Below are 17,295 nucleotides of genomic sequence, written 5' to 3' on the forward strand. Positions count from 1 at the left end.
TATGCTGTCATTTATGACTTTTGCTGGTTGCTTTGGTCCATGCCAAAGTGGGTGATATGAGATGCTGGATGTCCTCAGTCTTTTCTGTCCCAGGATGGGCAGTCTAAACCAGGCTGCTAGATGGTCATGTGCATTCAGTGCCTCCAATAGTCTTAGGGAAACACAGGAATTCCTAGACTCCTAATACTGGCAGAAGCCTCTCTATTCAGTCCCCTAGCCTTCAGATGAGGGACAGAGGCCCACAGAGGTGAGTAACATGCCTATGGTCACATAATTGGTTGCATGGCAGAACTGGAAGGAAAAGCACATTTCAGCACATTTTCTTTCACCATGTGCAGCTGCTCCTCTGATGTTATCCATTGGGTCATGGAAACACAGATGTGAAGTCTCTCACTGGGATCGTAGCACTTCCTGACCACACACACAGAGCTGGATGACAACGACGGTCCACATAGTACCCTATTTTGTTCTCTCTGCAGCTTTTTAAGGCATGCTTTAGGGGACTCACACAAAAAAACTATGATCTGTTTAATACTGTTCTCCTCATCTTGTATATTAAGAGTAAATTTATGTTGCCTTTGCTCTTTATTTGCCTGACTTGATGAAAGGACGAGTGAGAAGCTGTTCCACAGAGCAATTCTAGAGAATAGAAAAATGTTATTAATAATCCCCTTAAATCATGACAACTTTGAAAACAAAAGCAAATAAAAATGTCATTTTCTGAAATTCATTACTAATTGTTAGTAGAAAGCAAACAAAAGCTCTCTTTCATGATAGACACCTACTATATTAGAAAGATATGGAGAGAAATACACATACATAATAGTGTTTTGAAAAATCTGTGAATGCATTTTAAGTGAATATTAAATTTTTAAAAATCTATAAGTCCGTCTTTCACCTAAATGATATACATATTAATAAATTAGACCTTTAAGAAAAACATGATACTCAGAAAAAATACCTAACATGTGGTAGCTAAGGCATGAACTATATTTTCTTTTTCCTTTTAGTGTAAAATCTTTGGCAGGTAAAAACTTAATTTCTGCATGAATCAAGTGTTCTACTTAAAAGAAATGGTTTGGAGTACGGTAAATGAGGCTGGAAAGTAAAACAAACAACTTTGTCCTTTAAACCATGTATGAGAATTAGTTTTACATGTTTTTTTTCCCTTCAGAGATCTCGGTATAAGTTCAGTATCTAATATGTAGAACCAAAGCAAAAGGGGGCGGCGGGGGAGGGAGGGAGGGAGAAAGAGAGACAGCAGACAGAGAGACAGACCGATGGACCTTTGTCCAGGTTTTGCTTTTATCCAAGGCCCTAGAAAGTATAATCTAGACCTGAATATCACTGGAAGTGTTATACATCAAACCATTTTGTTGATACTGTGGCATGAATTAAGTTTATCAGGTTAACAAATCAGGGTCTTAGTCATACTCTGATGGACTCAAATGTGGGACTGGTGGATTTTGATTGACCAGAAGTGGTTAGAAAGTACTGCAGCATTGAACACTGACTCAGTGGGTTCTAGAGTGAGAGATATTGGAATGCTGGGAGCCAGGATGAAGGCACAGAAAACTGAGACTGGAGAAGGGAAGGACTTTGAAATGGAACAGCATTACATCCCACAAACATATACTATATGTGTTCAACAAAAGAGAGAGAGTTAAGAGGCTGAGGCCTGGGAATGATTCTGCCCACTCTTGGCTCTATTCAATAAGGATGTGCCCCAGGAAGAGAATGAGATGGGAGGTCACTCTCAGGGCCCACTTCCCTCTCATTGTATGAGCATCTCTCCAGTCTGATAGAAACTCTAGGGTTTCAAGTGACATAGTTTTCACTGGTCTTGTGGCAAGCCAGTGACTTTAGCTGGCTTTCATTAAAATAAACATGATTCGTCCAACACCAGAGGAAAAAATGTGCTGTTCTGGAATTACTGAGAGGTGGACAGTGTCCAACATGATACTTCCTAAGGGATTTTCTGAAGTAATTTTGACTATCTTTGACTTTTCCTTTATGTTATCTGTAGAACCCAACACCCTTAAAAGACAAAGTCTACTGAACAAAGGGGCACCAAAAAGAAATTCCTCTTAATTCTGCAAACTGACTATGTCAAAGCAGCAAGCTAGTATAGAATCTACTTGAATGTTGGAGCCTAGGTCTGGTGATTGTGTTGCATGGGCCATTCTTTAATAATGTGGAAGAAAGTTGATGGCTTATTGAGCAAGGAACATTTTATTGCTTGAAATGATGGCTGTCTTAGCAAATGCACATATTGTGATTGAATCAATATTCAATGACGTTTTGGAAAATAGATGTGGAATGTAAATGATTTTTCTATTTTTCTTGGTTTGGAGCAAAATGCTCATTAAATTCTAGATGCATTCAGCTACCACATTTCCTGAATGCTGAAGGCGTAGGGAGGAACTGCAGGAATGAAAACACACTTCTGTATTTGAATCTGGTGGCTGGCAGAGTGGGCGGGAATAAAGGGCTGATGTGTCAACCCTCAGGGCTGGGGTGGGAGGCTTGGTTGCCTTCTTACAATTCTAAAGGGATTATTTTACTTGGTGCATTTAAATATAATTCTTTGTTATGCTTTTAAAATGTTCAACCCATTTCACTGAACATTTATTCTGATTAGACAATTGTCAGTGTACACCTGATTTCTTTTTTTATATCCAAGTGCCCAGTCTTTTTTCTATAACCCATAGGCTGCCCTTGAAAACCTTGCTGGTGGGCTTATCAACTTCATAGGACAGCTTCCTTTAAAAGTGTCCTGAGCAGTTTAATTATATGTTTCTGTGAGTTCTGGGAAGTCAGACAGCTCTTATACTCTGACATTTAGTGAACAAAAAGCACTGGCTGGGTAAGATTCCTTTGTTGTTTTTAAATCCATAGCTGAGTTTTGATCCTGCTGACAAATAGCTACTCTTAATCCCTTCATAAGTTCTAGAGTTACAAATAAAGTTTATAAGTTGGCTACCTATATAAAATATTGCTGAAGAGGCCTTTGTTGCAAAAATGGCCACACTTAAAGTAGGGCAGGGAGCGAGACCAAAATGAGGTGTCAGGGGAAAATTCCAGGGTTGCATTTTCTGGGATCATCACCCAGCATTTAATTTAAAATTTCTCTCAGTAGAATTTTAATAGCATGCTTGCAATGCAAGAAAGCCTGTGCCTCCCTGAGATGTGAGCCAGGGTGGGGAGTGGTCCTGATGAAGGTTCTGTCGTGCTTTGCATCCCTATTACTGCCTTTCCTTTAGAGGAGCAAAGACTATTGATATTTTCCTAATTCTCACAGTTTCCCTAGACTCTGTCTCTTCTTCGCCTTTCACATGTGGCTGGTCAGAAATTCCTGTCATTTCTATCTCAAAAAAAGTCTCCCAAATCTCTCCCTCCCTTTTATCCTCATGACTTTTTGACCCTGCCTCTCTTGTTTACCTCAATATCTTCCAATGGATACTCCAGCTCCTAGTGTTGTCTTCTGTCCATCCTCCATCTGCTGACCAAGTCATTTTTCTAGAATGCCAATCTGAACATTGAGACCTCCTGCCTAAAATCTGTTAATAGTTTCCCTTTTTTATCTAGTGATATATCATGGTATTATAATATACATAGAATATTATATGCGTAGTATACAGGTATATATTATATGGGTAGTATATGGGTATATATTATATGGGTAGTATACATAGTATATTATAATAAAGCCCATACTCCTTAGCAGGGCATACCTGTCATTCCCTGTCATTGGCCTTCCTCCTCCATCTCCCTGCCCCAGGATTCTGGCACCCTTTGTCCCAACAGTAGTAGAGTATTTAGAACTCATCACACACATGTACACTCACATGCACATTCCCCCTCATTCTTTCATGCCCCCTACCTTTGCACAAGATGTCCCCATGTTCCTTTTCACAGAATCTTCTTTCCCTTCATGTCCACCTGCCCAAAACCCATTTGTCCTTCAAACTCATTGTAAATGTTACATCCTCTGGGAAGTTTTCCTAGACTGTCCCCTCTTTGCCCTCCCTCGGCAGAGTTCACCCTTCCTTCTTTGGTGCCACCACACTTCCTTAGGCACAGCTCTGCTTCCACATTCCACACTATAATTACTCGTATGTCCATTACTGGGCAGTGACCTCTTTGAGGCTAGAGATTGTGTCATATTCATGATTGAGTAATAGGTAATAAACCAGACAATCATAAACTATTGATAACAAAGAGGTGCCTTTCTTCTCAATAACTGAACTAAACTGGGTTCTTGAGCCCCCAGCCTGACTAAAGGGGGCAACTGATTCTAACCCATTTTGTTAAACTTAAGTCCAGTTGAGTAACTTTGTGGAGTGGCATATTCCAGTATTTATATCCAATTTTCACTGTCCAGTTCAAGGCTTAGTCATTTGGGTAAGTACTCAATTTTTTAGGGACTCTTCTCTCCGTCTTCCCTCTCCCTTTTCCCTGGGTGGCATCTGGATCTGGGTACAAGTAGATGCTTCCATAATGCCATGGTAGTGAGGGCAGAGGCTTCTGAACTGTATTGTAACCACAAAGTCCTTGTGATAATAAAACTGTATTTTCTCCCTTTGGTATCTTTGATGTTCCTGGTCTCTGACACTCCCTCCTATCATGAGGTCCTCATGTCCTTTGTCCTTATTTAAACTCTAACCTTATCCCTGTCCCCAAATAGAGCATGAAGTTCTGAGTGTCTTACAAGTTGTGAGCAGATTGTAGAAAACTGTTATTGTAATCTCAAGTGTGGTCTACCTCACCATGCCATACTTTCATTTCACTTGACACAGACACCCCTGGTTATCAAGAGGTCTCCTCTTAGATTTCCAAATGGGAAGAGGATCATAAGAAACTGAAATTTCTATTATCATTACCCGCTTACACAGACAGCCCCCTCCCAGAGGGAGCATCTTCATTCTAATCTTGTCCTCTTAAGCTCCCCTAACTCCAGTTAGGGGAAAACAGTCAGATCTCCCTCAGAGGCCTATCTAAGGGTTGCTGGCCAAAGGGGCCATCATCTGAGGCTCCAGTTGCATGACCATTTGGAGTTTGATGTCATGAAGGTGAGAAAGAGACAAACTGGGTTATTAGAAAACATGTATTAAAACAAAATGGGGGCAGGGGGTAAGGATAGCTCAAAAGTCTTGAGGCCTTTTATGTTTGCACAGGAAGAGGGAGGCCAAAAGCCCAACTGGTAAAAAACTTTTACCTTTCTGCCATCGTGTCAGGCTTTTGGGTTCCCTTCCCCTGAGCGCAATCGTAAGGCAACCAGTCTAAGGTTTGGGAAATTAACTCTTCCTAGTTTGGAGGATGCATCTGAGGGGAGTGTCCCATAGTACAGAGAGACAATTACCTATCAGTGAAGAGAGGAAGAGAAAGAAAAAAAAAAAAAGGCTTTTTTTTTTTCTCTCAAAGGATTAGTCTAAAGTGCATCCCAGGGGTTCAGGATGCACTCAAAAGGGGTACAGACTGAAGATGAATGGCTACTCATCTAGAAAGACGAGAGCAAGGCATCCCTGGTTCCCTTCTCTTCCTAGCAAATACCTGGGGTACGTGAGGGAGAGAAAGTGAGCCATTCCTCTTTCTTTTCCTCCATCCTTGTATCCCCAAGTTCCAGTGACTGCGACAGGGTACTGCCCATGGAGTCAAAGTGGCTTTCACCCTTGTTAAAAGGGAATCTGGGGGTGGGAGTATCCACTCTTACCCACGTATGCCCTATCTCCTCTGCTGTCAGTAGCCTTTGAATTCCCTAGACCTCATTTATGCCATGGGTAGTATCATGACCTTTATCCATGAAATGGCAAGCTTGGCTTAATTGGCAGGAAACCAGTCGTGCTCACCTGTGCTATGCCTTTTAACTTCCATTATCATCTACCTCTGGATCCCTCAAATCCAGTTTTCTTTCCTAGGGCTTTGACCTGAAGCTTGGAATTGAGTTTGGGACAAAAATGTGCCTCGGAGAAGGGGTGCTGCATGGACTCCTTATCATAAGCCAAATGCTAAGGTGAAGCTGTGGAATTGAGTCCTCCTCCAACAAGGGAGAGAAAAGGATGTCTTGTGACATGCCCAGATAACTGGTGGCTATAGTTATGCTTGCTAAGATGTAGGTGCATGGGGCTTGGCTTTGGTTAGCTCCCTTGGTCTTACTTTCCCAAGAAGAAAACTCTGGGTGATGGGCACCCTATTTATATCCTATTTATTCCCATCACCTGGCAGGATTTGCAGGATAATTGCTCAGAACTAGAATTTTGATCCAGGTTTTTACATCACCTATCCCTTTTATTCTTTCTAAGCTGCAGCTGGAGATTCCTGGTTGGTTCACAAGAACAAGCAGGGTTAGTCTAAAGTGTAGGCAAAAACTTAAAAACAACTAATGAGTCTAGAATTTAATGACAAATGTATGGTAAGTTTTGAAACATAATTTCTCTATCTCCAGTCCTCATTTTTTTGTTAAAAAAAAATCAGGACTGAGTTGCTGGCAAAATAGACTTTAGTCTTACACTTGACCTGATTATTTGCATAAAGTGCAGCAAGAATAATTGTTTCTACATAGGCCTTTTAGATTGGCTTTGATGGAACTCTGTTCCTCAAGGAACTTCGGATAAGACCTTTTAAAGCTGAGCACAGCCATGGGTTTGTATCCTCAAATACCTGTGAGTTGGGTGATCCTCTCCTTTTAAGGTCCCAAGATAAACTTAGAGCTCCTGGTCCTGTCATAAAGTAACATTTTTTACTTACCACTGGTCAGGAACCCTATACAGGTACTGCATAGATAAGGGTATGAGGCCAGTTTTCCCAAGGTGCTTTTATCAGCTCTGCAAGTCAAGCTTGACTCCTTAAAGGGAAGCATACCCTTCCAGTCAAAGCCTTGGTAAAACAGTTTCTCCAATTGCATCATACTGCAAAAGAAAATGGATTCTTATGGCACTGATGCAAACAACTACATTGCTGTAAGTTAAGAATACTCACAACTAGTTTCCAAATTCTGGGGAAGCCAGGCAGAGAGGGACATATATGCTCCAAATTTTGTTCACAGGAGTATACCTTAATCATTAAAGGCCATAAATAGTTCAAAATAAGTTTCCTTGACTCTGAAAAACAAGGATCAGCAATATTCCAAGCAAAAGTCAACAAGCTAGCTTCAGTTTTCTATGAGTTCAGTCCATTTAGTTAACTCTTGTTTGATATTCATGAACATTTCAGCTCTTTATGAGTCCTGTACATTTTTCCTTTTTTCCAATGTCACAATCTCCAAAGTTATCAGAAACCTGTATTTGAGAGCACCTGTCAAGAGTCCTGTGGCACCTGTCAGAGTCTGGTTTATTATAAACTATCTTTTGAAAAGGACCAAAACAAGACAACAATTGTTGGGAATAAAAAAATTGCCCAGGGTATTTACAGTTAGAAACACAATTGACAAAGAAGTTTGGTTATCTCTCTTCTTCTCAAAGAAGTTTGGTTTACAATAACATAACAACCTTAATTATGATGATAGCATATACATTAGACATTAGAATTTTAAAAATCCCATACAATTTTGGAACATATATTAATATTATTCATCAAAATATAACCTAAATAATATTGAACACCATTTTGGCAATTCCATGTAACTAAACATGTCAAATGATCCCTTTTACCTCTCTTTTGGATACTCCAGGGCCCTCTGTAGCATCCAAAAGCTAGGTGTCAGGAAAGGCAATTTTGAAACTGAAGTTTGATTTTGGGAAGCCTATTAAATATGTTAGTGGTTTAAAACACTGAAATAGAATTCCAGATTACCATAAGTTATTTATTTTGCCAAACGATGACTCAGAAATTTAAAAAAGCAAAAACCTTTTATAACCCTTTACAAATTTTGCTAAAGAGAAGATTAGTGCCTTAAGAGTACCTTGTTGTGCTTTTATTTCAATGCTCAATTTACAAAAAAAACTATATAATACCCTCTTGAATTTAGTCAATCTGTTCACACACTGAATTTTTGCAATATTAATTTTTACAGTCCTTCCATCATTTGTTTAAACTGTCAGCTTTATTTTATCTAATTCAAAACAGTCCTTTAAACCTAGGCAAGAATTTACATTTCCATGCCTTCTTGTAATCTTTTACTAAAAACACATCTTACTGTTCCTACATACCTTGCGTGTAAATCTATTTCCAGTAGTTTCAATTACATGTTATAATGGTAACCCCTAGCAATTTTAAGTTTAATGTAAAACCTGGTAAGTTGTTTTAATTATGTGCTAGGTTCAGGCAAGGTTTGACTCCTTCCAACATAATTAAGGGTGTGGTTAATTCTATATGTCCCCAGGCCTTACTAACTGTCAAGCTGGCAAGTTGAAAAGTTCTTAAAAACCAAAAAGGCAGTTTATAACCTTAAAACATTTAGCAAACCTAGTATCTGACCTGCATAATTTAGTTCACCTGTGTATATTTGACAACATCTGCATTTTACCAATAATCTTTAAGGCTGTTTTTATTTCTCAAAGATTAAAGTCACATGAACTAAAACGTACCACAGCTTTAATCTTCCCTTTAAAAAAAATTTGATCCAAGCACTTGTCTTCCATTAGACCAATTAATTAGAGCTTTTTTATAGACATCACACACACAACACATATGTAACTACACAGACAGGCAGAAGAAAACCAGCAGCCAGAAGATTTTCATTTGCCCATCTCCTATTTGGATTATTGGCCTCTGGGTGGAGCCCTTTAAGAGACAGGGCTAGGAAAACATGCAGCTTTTAAGGCCTAATAAACAGGCATGACTGGGAGGCAAAATCAGAGTTTGAGAGGGATCTATCCACTTTTAATTCCTGGGGTTCCATGAGAAAAACAGGTTTCTTCCCAAAACGGAGTGGTGCCTTGTCTGTTTTTCCCAAGGAGTCCCATGGCCCCAGGAGTTATCTTAGGGCCTGCCATGCATGCACTGAGAGTGGCAAGCCAAATGGAGAAAAATAATTTAGTCAACTGAGGAAAAGCCTTTTTCCAGCGAAGCAAGATACCCAAAGAGGAAAAAGCATAAAGGCCTTTTAAATAAACCATAACTTGGACATCCACTTTTGATTAAACTGAGCACTCTCTAAGAAAATCCTTTTAACTCCCTTATTACCCGATTTTAGCCATGCCAAGCAGCTAGTATTTCTGGCTTTCAAACTTTACTAAAGTTAACCTCGCAGGTGAAACCAACAAGCCTCACTTAAGGTTATGATTTCACTGTGAGCGTATGCGGTATTTTCGAAGGGGATAAGGGTAAGCAATTCTTACAAAATTTAGAACCTTTAAAGGTAACCCAGAGAAAGGAAGATGTAAGAAAAAGGCTAAACGTTGTTCATGGTGGGGAAGAGAATCAGCAAATGGCAGAAGTCACACAGATATTAACTGGAAAGTACTCATTTCCTAAGCCAGGATTGAACCTAGGCATCATTGTGAAATGAAAAAAAAAAAGCATTGCCACATGGTTACAGGTCACAATCCCAAGCACATAAAACAAGATGGAGGCCTGCAGCAAAGTTTGCTGTTGGCCATACAGGAAGTCATGCAAAGCACACCAGATTGGCTACAGCTTAAGACCAACCTCACAAATCCTTTTTCATAATTAAAACTTTACAGAAAATATAAACCCTGATAGTTGGGGTCCTGGCCTGGTAAAATGTTTTCTTAAAAAAAAAAAAAAAAGCCAGCTGGGTTCTGTGGCTCAGGCCTGTAATCCCAGCACCTTGGGAGGCCGAGGCGGGCAGATCACCTGAGGTCGGGAGTTCAAGACCAGCCTGACCAACATGGAGAAACCCTGTCTCTACTAAAAATACAAAATTAGCTGGGTGTGGTGGCGCATACCTGTAATCCCAGCTACTCGGGAGGCTGAGGCAGGAGAATCGCTTGGACCCGGGGGGCGGAGTTTGTGGTGAGCCGAGATGGCGCCACTGCACTCCAGCCTGGGCAAAAAGAGTGAAACTCCCTCTCAAAAAAAAAAAAAAAAAAAGTCTGGGTGAAGAATCTCTTATTTTTATGCCAGTGAGTTTCTCCAACAGGGAGAGAAACTTGGGAGCTGGGGAGCCACCAGTTTGCCCGTCCAGCCGACATTCCTGACCCCCCAGGAATGACATTTTAATGTGGGGGGGCATAATTTCTCTACCCTCAGAAGAAGTCCGAGGACAAAAAGGCTTAGAAGCCAAAGGAAAAACACTTTTTGGTTTGCATGTCACTCACCTTTCCTTAAGCCCTACGTCTGGATGCCAAAAATGTTGCAGAACTTTCTCCTTAGTTCCACCAAAACGGGGTTTTTGTCACTTGACCAGGAAAGATTAGATTGGTAGACACATAAAAGGGTGAGGAGCGGAATTCATTGGGAGAAAAGGAAAAAAAGAAAGAACTCAGCAAAGTGAGATGGAGTCCTGCTAACAGGCCCTCTACCTCACCGATTGATTCCCAGGTCACCACACGAGCTAAAGAGAGCAGGCTACTTCCCTGCATAAGGCGTGAATTCCCCGTGGCTCCACCCATTTCCCCCCAGTGCTCGTGTCTGGCTCCAGTCTGCTGTGGGGATGCCCATACAAGCCTAGGGCACAATTGTTGCCTAATATGCACAAAGCATCTGATGTAAACACTTGTGGGGCAGGTCAGAGATTCTTTGGGGACCCCTTTTTATCTGCCTAGGCGTTTGGCTATCTCAGTAGCTTTTAGAATCTGGTGAAAGCTCTGCATTTTCTCCCCAGTAAACTGCAAGATGCATATACAGCATGCTGCCTACAATTTCAGGGTATTTCCGTGCTCTGCTCAAAACAGTTAAGAACCCTTGATTTAGGATGGCTTGTAGCAAACCCAAACCTGCACATTGACTTCTGCAATTAGTAAGAGTCATCTTTGGAAATCCTTAAGTTGATGAAAAAGTATTGTAGCAGGACAAGCCGCAGACAAAACTCCTCAGACACCGAGTTAAAGAAGGAAGTGGTTTATTCCGCCGGGAGCATCGGGCAAGACTCCTGTCTCAAGAGCCGAGCTCTCTGAGTGAGCAATTCCTGTCCCTTTTAAGGGCTCACAACTCTAAGGGGGTCCGCGTGAGAGAGTCGTGATCGATTGACCAAGCAGGGGGTACGTGACAGGGGCTGCATGCACCGGTGGTCAGAGTGAAACAGAACAGACCGGGAAGTTTCACAGTATCTTTTCTATACAATATCTGGAATCTATAGATAACATATCCGGTTAGGTCAGGGGTCAATCTTTAACTACCAGGCTTAGGTCAGGCAGGCCCAGGCCTGGTTTCGGGTCTGGTTCCTAGGCACCAGGCTACCTGCCTTTTGTTTTGCTTTTCTTTTCTGAGTATAAAACAATATAAAACAATATGAGAGGGTCTGTCTCTCTTCTCTCAGTATAACTGCTTTATGTACTCAAACTTCAGTAAGATACAATATATGACAAAGAACAAATATGCAAAATAAGTGTTTTTAATTACAGACAAAAAAGAGAGAAGAGCATAAAGTTGCTGAGAGCCTAAAATTGAACATTAAAAAGTTAATAAATGCACTTATGATGCAACTTCACTCCATAAACTTTATCTGCAATGGCAGTTCTAGGAAGAACTGCTGGTTGGGCTTCTGATACGTACTAGCACTGGAGAAATCACTGAAATTTATTCTCTCTCAGGTATCAAGGGCATCCATCTTGCCTCTCCCGGTTTTTCCTTATCCTCAAAATGCACATTTAAAACATAGACAATATTCATATAAAGTGAAAAATATCCAGTAAGTTGCCATTATTATTTATATGCTTTTTCTTTCCAAAAATTTTCTTTGTAAAAAATTTCTAATTGTGCTTTATATTTTATTTTTATTTTATATTTGGCAATTAAAAAGTTAGCATTTTGAACATGCACTTTCACTCATAAATCATCACCTCGAATAAAAAATACATACGCAAAGAATTAGATTAGACTGGGTAATGGAAATGTGAAGTCTGAGTATTCCAAGCTGGGGTTTTGTAATCTGCAAATTTACTACATTGAATCAGTATCAGTCGGCTTTTCTTAATTTCTTTTTCTTTTCTTTTTTACATGTGGTCTCCTGCTCTCCCTGTGTCTGGCACCTCTTCTTGCAGCTGTGTAATGGGGGCTCAGTCACTGAGCTTGTCAAAGGTCTACTCAGATGTGGCCAGCGGTTGGATGAAGCAATGATCTCATACATCTTGTACGGGGCCCTCTTGGTAAGAACATCTATCAAATGGGGTATGACAGCAAATGGGATGGTTTGTTCATTGCTTGGGTCCTTATTGCATATTAACAATGGGGAAACTGCCCTATGATATGCAAGGATTGTTAACAGCAGGAAGGTGTAGCCAAATGTAGACTTTCATGAGACTTTTCAATAGTAGGGTAATTGCTTTAAAATAAGCATGTAAATTTCCCCTTTCTCTTTCCTGTTGTTTGGTGGTGGTGGGATGCCATGCAGGGCCTTCAGCATTTGCACAACAACCGAATCATCCACCGTGATGTGAAGGGGAATAACATTCTTCTGACAACAGAAGGAGGAGTTAAGCTCGTTGACTTTGGTAATGACTGCTTGTCGTTTGTTTTCTTGATGTGTGCAGTTTAGCCAAAGGGGACAATTTATTGCAATCTCAGAAGACTGGGGCTTCTCTGCTACACCATAGGCTGAGGGACTTTTCCAGTCAAACACAAGCGGGAGGGGGTGGGGGCTCCAGATGGATCACCCTAGGAGATGCTGTTTGCTAATCTAGTTTCAGCTTTAGAAGCAATTTTATAAAGATTGAAAATAAAAGTGTTTCAAAAGAAGAACTTGATGGAAAAACTTTTTGGTTTTCTGCTAAGAATTTCACATCTCAGGGCAATTGTCTATAATTTACATTTTGTCATTTCTTCTTTTGCATATGAAAAGAGAAAGCAGTTTGGTCTTTCAAATGACTTTCACTAGCCTTAGGCATACTTATTCCCAGTGAGCAGAAGGTAAAATAGTCCTCTGGTCCTGGGAGCTAACATCCTTTTAAATTGTGTTTATTGCTGCTACATGTGAGGCTGGTTGAACTGGAAACATTAACGGGAAATGGAAGTGTGAGAGGAAATGCAGGGCAATATCACCTAAGGCCAGAGAACTATTAAATATCTCCTTGTAATATCATATGTTGATATTAACAAAACAACAAACCATTTGGTTTTTTTTTAAGTTTATTGAAGGTTTAGTCTTCTAAACGAGTTCAACAATAGTACTTCAGAGTCATTGTTACAAATAATGAGAAAACATTTAGCGGAATACTTTAAACGTGTTGTCAATGTCATTATAATAAACAAGATTGATGATTTTTAAAAGAATATTTATTGTCTTATTGCTAAGAAAGAGTTCAGTGTAAACATGTATCAGTTTATCACTTGCTCAGAAGAAATTACTTAAAAATAAATGAGGTTGCTTTAGACGTACTAGTCTATTTTTACTGAAACACAAGCAAAGAAAAATAGCAGAGGGAGCATTTTGTTTAAGTCTTATGCTCCTCTTTATAAGGAATGATATAACTCCAATAATATGCTGTGTGTATGACATTTGAATTGCTTTTGCACGTGATTCTGGGGACTTTAAATATGTTGTGAGGGGAAACAGACTGAAAGGATGAGGATGGGGTGGGAATTGATACTGATGTATTCACTCAGCAGCTTTGCGATTTGACATAGAGTAAATGTTCCTAATCTTTCCATTAGAAGGTTCCTGAACTTTCAGTGGCTGCAAAAGAAATGTCTAGAAATTAAAACCAGAAAGGTATAGTTGTTTTTACCAAAATTGAGGTGGAGGACTTGGTAAAATGGGAAATTATCTAGGTCAAATAGACTTTAAAGAGCTTCTTGGCTCTCTAATAAAGAGAATGTCCGCAGTGAACACAACAGTCATCCCCCAATAAACCCACAGATCCTTGGCAAATCTATGCTCATGTTTCAAAGGTGTGTCCTTTGCTAAGAACACATAGTGTTCAGTTTCTAAGTTTTTGTCATCAATGACATTAGTGGCAACCCTTGTCATTCTCTTAAGGGCTACGTGAGACTTCTGTGTGGTATAAAAGAATACCTTACGTGTGTAAAATGCTTTGCAATTTATAAAGCATTTTCACATTTGTTCTCCTATTTGGTCTTAAGAAGAACCCTCCATGTTAGGTGTGACTGTTGTGATTATCCCTAGTTTAAAGATGAAAAAACTGAGGCTCAAAAGTGAAGCAATCACATAATTAGTAAAAAGCATAATTGGGATGGAAAACATTGATTTTTAATCCTGTGGACCTTTACGCTCTCGTGATACGAAGAAGACAGCTGGTTAAAGGACATTGGAGTTACATTAGAATTCAGGTCCTCAACATTGAGCCCCAGATAATGTTATTAGTCATTTTCTTTTTCCATTTGACAAACACAGCTTTCTTGCCAGGTTTCCAGGCTTCTAGGCAAGATAAGGCACTGAAATCTTTTTATGTCTACACTGATGCTCTGTTACAGATAGTGCAGCTGATCTTCTTTCTCCATAAAATGAAGCCCCTTATTAAGAAAGAAGTCATGTGAAATAATTTGGAAATATAATAGGATGATATTTTGGATTGATCCTAGTTGTTGATATTTTTCTTTTGATTTTTGCAGTGATATAGACAGGGATGTCCATTAGGGAAAAAAAAAAAATCCTAATGATTTAAATAGAGTGATAAATGCTCCAGAGTTGTAGTTTGGCAACTACAGCTAGTGGGCCAAATATGACCTACCTCCTATTTTCATATGGCCTATGAGCTAGGAATGGTTTTTACATTTTTAAATGATTGGGAAAAAAAAACCCAAAATATTTTGTGATGTGAAAATTACATGAAATTCAAATTTCAGCATCTATAAATAAAGTTTTATTGGAATGCAGCCACATTCATTCATTTATGAATGTTTACTATGGCTGCTTTTGTACTATTGCAGCAGAGCTGAGTAGTTGTGACAAAGACCATAGGCCCACAAAGCCTTAAGTACTTATTTGGCCTTTGTGGAAAAAGTCTGCCGATCGCTGGTCTAGCATCATACTTTGCTCACTTTTGAATTCTGATACTCTTTCCTTATAGGTGTTTCAGCTCAACTCACCAGTACACGTCTGCGGAGAAACACATCTGTTGGTACCCCATTCTGGATGGCCCCTGAGGTAAGCTGGAAATACCTAGTTCTTTCTTTGCACTTGTTGAATGTCTTGGTACTATGCCTTTTTATGGGTAAGTCATATGCTTTCCAGAATTTTTAGGGAGAAGAAAGTCCATTATCCTCATTGAACTTTAAGAGTACTAGTTTGGTCAGCAATGCTGGTGAGATGTAACCTCAGAAAAGCAAGATTAAGTTATAGCTATCCCATAGGGCACCTTCATGCAATTAGAAGAAAGTGTCCCTCCAGAAAATGCAGCCCCCTCCAAGGGCCATGGCTTGGCAAATTCATCAGCCCTTGTATAAATTAGAAAAAGTCAACTTCCCTGGATAGATGCAGCCCCAGAGGTATATGGCTTTGTGAAGAGCCAGATTTCAGCACCAACTGGCCTACAGAACTATATGCGGTGGCCCTGGTTGTTTTTTTGTTACCAGATACATAGCAACTTATCTTGTGTACTTTGTCGGCTCTCTGTAGTGAAACATGGGATTTATTCCTAATTTAGGTTTGGCATCAACACAGAACTCTCCGGAAAATGACGCATGTAGAAGTTTGGGGAACCTTCCAGCTAGATGAGGCATGCTCTGAAACACCAGTGCAGTTTAGTTTTTCAGGTCGTTTAATTCCACAGTATGCTGACCTTTGCCTGAGAGCAGCTTTCTGGATTAAACAAATGGGTTCTTTTAATAAAAGGACTCAGATGGTCACCTCCTTAGATGTCTTTCCATCTCTGCATGATGGTATTTCCTCTGTGTGACTGCCAAAGTGGTCTCCTAACAAAGTAAGTGGTTCACACTAATCTCTGCTTAAGTTTCTTCAGTGACCCCCCTCCCCCGCCACCTCCCATCATCTATGGCTCTTTCTTTCATACTGGGTAATGGATAGGCCCATTTTAAAGAAAAAGAAAAATGCTGCAATTTCCAGTGTTTACCTAAATCTTAAATATTTCTTAAATAGGTTTTACAAAACATAAAACTAGATATAAACTCTTTGTCGTTTTTATTTGCAGAAGTATAAAACCAAAAGAAAAAAATGTATTATGAAAAAAGCTATTATACAATGCTAGTAACATTCAAGTAAGCAGCTTTACTTTTATGAGACAAATGATACTGTTTTGTGACTCTCCATTGTCCTTTGCAGTGTGCTTATGTTTCAGGACACAATAGTATGGGTTATTTTCAGTCTGGCACACCTACAACCATGTACCATGTGGCTACTCAGTTCTCCTACTACTTTATTCCATTTCAGCTAGCATAATCTGTTTGTTCAAACAGCACCTCTTTTGATCTCCAACTGTTACATCTGTGTTGGCTTGGTGCCAACTTAATAGTAAACATAATATGAACACTGTGTGACAAATGGTCATCCAGATGATCTAGACTATGTTTTTACTCCTCCTTCTCCCATTATTATTATTATTAATACAATTATCACTGAAACAAAACCAAAAACATAAAAAGTTATCTAGCGACTTTGTGAATCCCACTTTGAGAAGCACTGCAGGATAAAGTCAAAACTTCTTTGAATTTTGAATAAAGCTCTTAATATTCCAGCCCCTATCTATCCAGCCTTGTTTCAGATTACTTCCCCCAATTTACTTGTTCTTAATGCCCCAACAGTAGTGAACAACAGGTGACTCTCCAAATCCCTACTGATGTGTCTTTCCTTTAAACCCTTGGTGTACTATTATATCATCTGGAATGGCCCCCAGGCCTCTGGAAAATTCCTCCTTAATTGACAAGTCTCAAATGCTAGCTCTGCTGGGAAACATTCCCTAATCCCTTGCCCACATTGAGGCTCCTTTCCCTAAGTTTCCACCATGTCCTTACACCCTCCCTTAATACAGTATCACCACTGCATTGTAGTTGTTGGCAGGCAGGTCTCCCAGCTGGACTCAGGTCTGGCAGGGACTTGGGATGCCTAAGCTCTTAATATAGTGCTTGATACAGAGTACATGCTCAAAAAAAATATCTGTTGGGTCAGGAGCCGTGGCTCATGCCTGTAATCCCAGCACTTTGGGAGGCCGACGCAGGCAGATCATTTGAGATCAGGAGTTTGAGACCAGCCTGTCCAACATGGCAAAACCCCGTCTCTACTAAAAATACAAAAATTAGCTGTGTGTGGTGGTACACACC

At 39.9% G+C, this 17,295-nt stretch overlaps 1 protein-coding gene across 1 annotated transcript in view; it reads left to right on the forward strand.

Moving 5' to 3' along the window:
* Positions 1 to 17,295, forward strand: part of MYO3B (myosin IIIB) — a 477,280-nt gene that overhangs the window by 24,081 nt on the left and 435,904 nt on the right. Inside the window, exons 4-6 of the mRNA XM_525960.6 lie at positions 12,105 to 12,209; positions 12,455 to 12,554; positions 15,090 to 15,166. Coding sequence (XP_525960.6) covers positions 12,105 to 12,209; positions 12,455 to 12,554; positions 15,090 to 15,166 — 282 coding nt within the window. The remainder of the gene's footprint in view (positions 1 to 12,104; positions 12,210 to 12,454; positions 12,555 to 15,089; positions 15,167 to 17,295) is intronic.

Source organism: Pan troglodytes, chromosome 13 (assembly GCF_028858775.2).
Source record: "Pan troglodytes isolate AG18354 chromosome 13, NHGRI_mPanTro3-v2.0_pri, whole genome shotgun sequence".
Lineage (NCBI taxonomy): Eukaryota > Metazoa > Chordata > Mammalia > Primates > Hominidae > Pan > Pan troglodytes.